This window comes from Myxine glutinosa, chromosome 6 (assembly GCF_964187855.1).
Source record: "Myxine glutinosa chromosome 6, kmMyxGlut1.1, whole genome shotgun sequence".
NCBI lineage: Eukaryota > Metazoa > Chordata > Myxini > Myxiniformes > Myxinidae > Myxine > Myxine glutinosa.
This window is the reverse complement of record NC_136266.1, coordinates 111,799,549-111,803,906: the sequence shown is the minus strand read 5'-3', so window position 1 is coordinate 111,803,906 and position 4,358 is coordinate 111,799,549. Positions and strand designations below refer to the sequence as shown.

Below are 4,358 nucleotides of genomic sequence, written 5' to 3'. Positions count from 1 at the left end.
GTGAAAATTTCCTGTCAATCGGACCAACGGTTGCAGAGAAAATCCTATTTATTCTGTGCGGACAAACAAACGGACTCGAATGCAATACCCTCTCCTCTGGCGAGGGTGACAAGGGTGATTAAATAATGTAACAAACTGCATTGGTGATTTCACGTACACTGCAACTACACTAACAAACGGTTATTTTGGACGTCAGACCCATTATCAATATTAAGCCCCTGCTCCCTCCCCTCCCCCCACCCTCCCCCCCCCCCCCCCCCCCAAAAGAGAAGTCAAACAACGCCTATGATTGGGGCACTTTGAACAGATATTTCAACATTTGGCTCTACATCTGAAATGCCAAAGAAATCAAACTTCCATTGTGGCCAAAAATATGTTTTGACTTTAATCTAAATTCTCCCAGAGGCAACATTAGTCGGCATTTTCCATCACGGGCAAATTGATGTTAAAAAAACATCTGAGGTGGTTCAACGTGCCCCGCCGTACCTTGAACCTTGCAATGGGGTAGGTTGAACCACGCCCTCGGATCACCAACGAAGTTTAAAAAAGGCACTAATTTAAGGTAATTACAAACTATTAATGAACTCTAAACAGTTTTAACAGATTGAAATGTGACATATTTTTAACTCCAAACTGATTACTGTCCCCTGTGATGATGCATCAAAATGGACGGCCCAGCAAGAGGGGCAAAGATGTCACGATCCAAACCTTGAACTTAAACCCATTTGTCTGCCCGTCCTCTGTCTATCCGTCACGTCACGTCTCATCTTAAATACGCTCATGACGTGCGACAAACGGTTGATCAAATAAACAAAATAGAAGTTATTCAGAGAAAACATATCCCACGCAGTCAAGTTGGTGCGAATCATCTCTTGTTTTTAAAGGGTTTTTTTTTCCTTTCATCCAATATGGCTGCCAGACCACGTGACCGATGACGTCATAAATTTACATTCTCCAATGTAATTATTGCGTAGATCACGCTCAATAAATTCCAAACTGATTGGACTAAGCGTTGTATTTGTCCAATTATGACGTCATAATGAAGTCACCAATGACGTCGTCAAGCAACACATTTCGCATGCGGAGTTCTTTACAGTGAGCCACGTTTCAATTTTTTCAATGGAGCGGTGTCGGAGATAGAGGTCCAAAAGTTTTTCGCTTTTTCCACGATAGCGCCTGTACCATGCGACTTATGACGTCATAATTACCACTAAAAAATTCTACAAGAGTAGACGCATTCAGTCGGTAGAGGTGCAGATTTCGTGTCTAACAACTCGGTTGATGAGAAAATGAATTTTAAAAATGCAGACACAAACTGTACAACAAATCCCAACTCCATTATGACGTATTCCACCCCTCTCAGCTTCCATTTGATGACGTCGATTCTGGTACAGACAGACGTCAGGCAGCGCAATGTTCCCACCTTTTAGAATTTTTGAACCAATGTGTGAAAGTCCCTCAAAGGGGTTTGTGGTTTGTTGGGACAGACTTGGAGCAGTGACACAGAAGAGTGTGGGTGTGGGCGTGGTTTCTGGCGTGGAGGGTGCGACGTTCGTGGCGGTGGATATGCCACAGGCACGACGGGCCAACTGACCTTCTCCTGTTAAAACAAAACCCATCACGACTTGAAGTACAGCACATAATTTATTTAAAATATACAAACTCGACAATCAATCATCATCATCTGGCGTGCACAGAACATTGTAAACAACCAATCGCACTATCATTAAACCGCTGTTGAAATATTTAATAAATCTACATCAAGATTATCCGTAAGGCCAACGGTAGTGGTCAAACTGTACAGATTGCTGGCCGTGTAAAGTACCTCAATGTGTCACTTATAATAACCAGCTTGTTTTATTAGTACACCCGTGACGTAGTTTAGACACCGACCACGTGACTTCCGAACTTAGTGGACAGCACGTGGGCGTCATGGCAACACATGTGGCCCACAATCGCTCCTTTGATGGAATAAACGGGTCCTTAAGTTTTTAAACTGTTTCAAAGGCACGAACGAGTTTAGTGGGGAATCCCCTTCCAAAGAGCTAATCACAAACATCCTCACGCGTCATAGTTGACCCCTCACCTCCCCTTTATAACCCACCAAACCCCCTTTATGTCGACATCAAAGTGAAAAAGAAGAAAATAATGAGGAACAAGAGGAGTAAACGTCACAAACGCCCAGGGAGCATCCCGCCCGACCCATGGACGAGCAGAGCACGGATCGAGCAGAGCACGGATCAAGCCGAGCGTCGAGCACCCGATGGGTAGAGCAAGGATCAAGCCGATCGTCGAGCACCGGATTGCCAGAGCAAGGATCAAACCGATCGTCGAGCACCGGATTGCCAGAGCAAGGATCAAGCCGAGCGTCGAGCACCAGATGAGCAGTGCAAGGATCAAGCCGAGCGTCGAGCAACCGATGAGCAGTGCAAGGATCAAGCCGAGCGTCGAGCACCAGATGAGCAGTGCAAGGATCAAGCCGAGCGTCGAGCAACCGATGAGCAGTGCAAGGATCAAGCCGAGCGTCGAGCAACCGATGAGCAGTGCAAGGATCAAGCCGAGCGTCGAGCAACCGATGAGCAGTGCAAGGATCAAGCCGAGCGTCGAGCACCAGATGAGCAGTGCAAGGATCAAGCCGAGCGTCGAGCAACCGATGAGCAGTGCAAGGATCAAGCCGAGCGTCGAGCACCGGATTGCCAGAGCAAGGATCAAGCCGAGCGTCGAGCAACCGATGAGCAGAGCAAGGATCAAGCCGAGCGTCGAACAACCGATGAGCAGAACAAGGATCAAGCCGAGCGTCGAGCAACCGATGACCAGAGCAAGGACGAAGCCGGTGGTGTGCAGGGCGACGTCACAGGAGGAGGCATTTGAAGCACGACTTGTGAAATCTGCTGGGACGTTTCCGCAGCGAAGCCCGGGTCGCCGCCTCGAAGACCTCCCGCACTCCCTCCTTGGTCCGCGCCGAGCACTCCACGTAATCGAACGCATCGATCCGATCGGCCATGGCACGGCCCTCCTCGGCACGCACGGGCTCGCGTTTCGTGCGGGCCAGCTCGGCCCGTACGGACTCGTCGTGCCGCACGTCCTTCTTGTTAGCCACGAGCACGACGGGAACGTTGGGACAAAAATGGCGCACCTCGGGCACCCACTTGTCGGCCACGTTCTCCAGCGAGTCCGGGCTGTCGATGGAGAAGCACACGAGGATGACGTCGGTGTCCGGGTAGGACAAAGGACGCAGACGGTCGTAATCCTCCTGGCCCGCGGTGTCCCACAGGGCCAACTCCACCTGTCTGCCGTCCACCTCGATGTCCGCAACGTACGTCTCGAACACGGTGGGGACGTACACCTCCGGGAACTCGTCCTTGCTGAACAGGATCAGGAGGCACGTTTTACCGCACGCGCCGTCTCCCACGACCACCAACTTCTTCTTCCGCACCGCGCTCATCTCTCTAGTCCCGGCCAGGATGGCGGCGCTGTTGGGGTCCAGGCGTGAACACCCTCTCGACCTGAGGCCGAAAACAAAGTCGTCCGAGCTTCTCGGATATCGGATAAACCCGCCTTGTCCGAGCTTCTCGTATATCGGATAAACCCGCTTTGTCTGAAGACTGAACTCCACGCAATGTCGCTTACTTTTCAAGGCGGCTCCTCGCTTGCTAAAAATAACCGGCCAATGGCCTGCCGGTACGTGATGACGTCACACGTACGGGAGGGACTTCACACGCCCGACGAAGCGTGTTCTTTAAATCGCACGGTATAAGCTTTTCGGCTGAAGATGGGAATTCTTGTAAATATGACGTGAACTTATTTCACTTTCGAGCGATGAAGGTGCGCCACGTGACCTACATGGGGGCGGGGCCAGATTTCAACGTAAGCGTTTCACGTGAATCGCGTCATTCATACGAAGTCCGACGAACATTCGACGTAATCAGTTAGAATTTGTTTATAACGAAATCAGATGTAAAGTTTAAATATTTTGTGAAGTCACAGGTTGTTGTGTTTGTATTTAGTTAACGAAAACGGGATAATCCCGCGTTCCGTTACCAAGCCGCTCGTCAAGCGGCTTGCTTGATTTTAAGCACTTAGCCAAGCAATCCAACGAAACTTGGTGGATGAGGTGGATAGTTTTAAGACCAACTCTATTCGATTCAGGTACAGGTGCCATACAGATCCGCACTGTCAAGAACACACACAACGGCAACTGTTTATACCTGGTGGAGGTGTGTGCTCTACTGAGTGTCTTGTTTCCCTCCTTGGCTGTCTGCCCACTTACCCAGAACTCCAGCTTTGATGACTCATTAACACAGATTATTTTTCTCGAACTTCGTTTATATTGACATTAACATAAAGTGTTCTGGGGG

At 49.5% G+C, this 4,358-nt stretch overlaps 1 protein-coding gene across 1 annotated transcript; it reads right to left on the bottom strand.

The window, feature by feature from the left end:
- Nucleotides 1-1,631: 1,631 nt before the first annotated feature.
- On the bottom strand, nt 1,632-3,816 carry LOC137430194 (rho-related GTP-binding protein RhoB-like). Its single transcript, XM_068120859.2, has one exon. It carries the CDS (start codon nt 3,443-3,445, stop codon nt 2,852-2,854), a length of 594 nt encoding a protein of 197 aa, XP_067976960.2. The 5' UTR covers nt 3,446-3,816; the 3' UTR covers nt 1,632-2,851.
- Nucleotides 3,817-4,358: the final 542 nt, after the last annotated feature.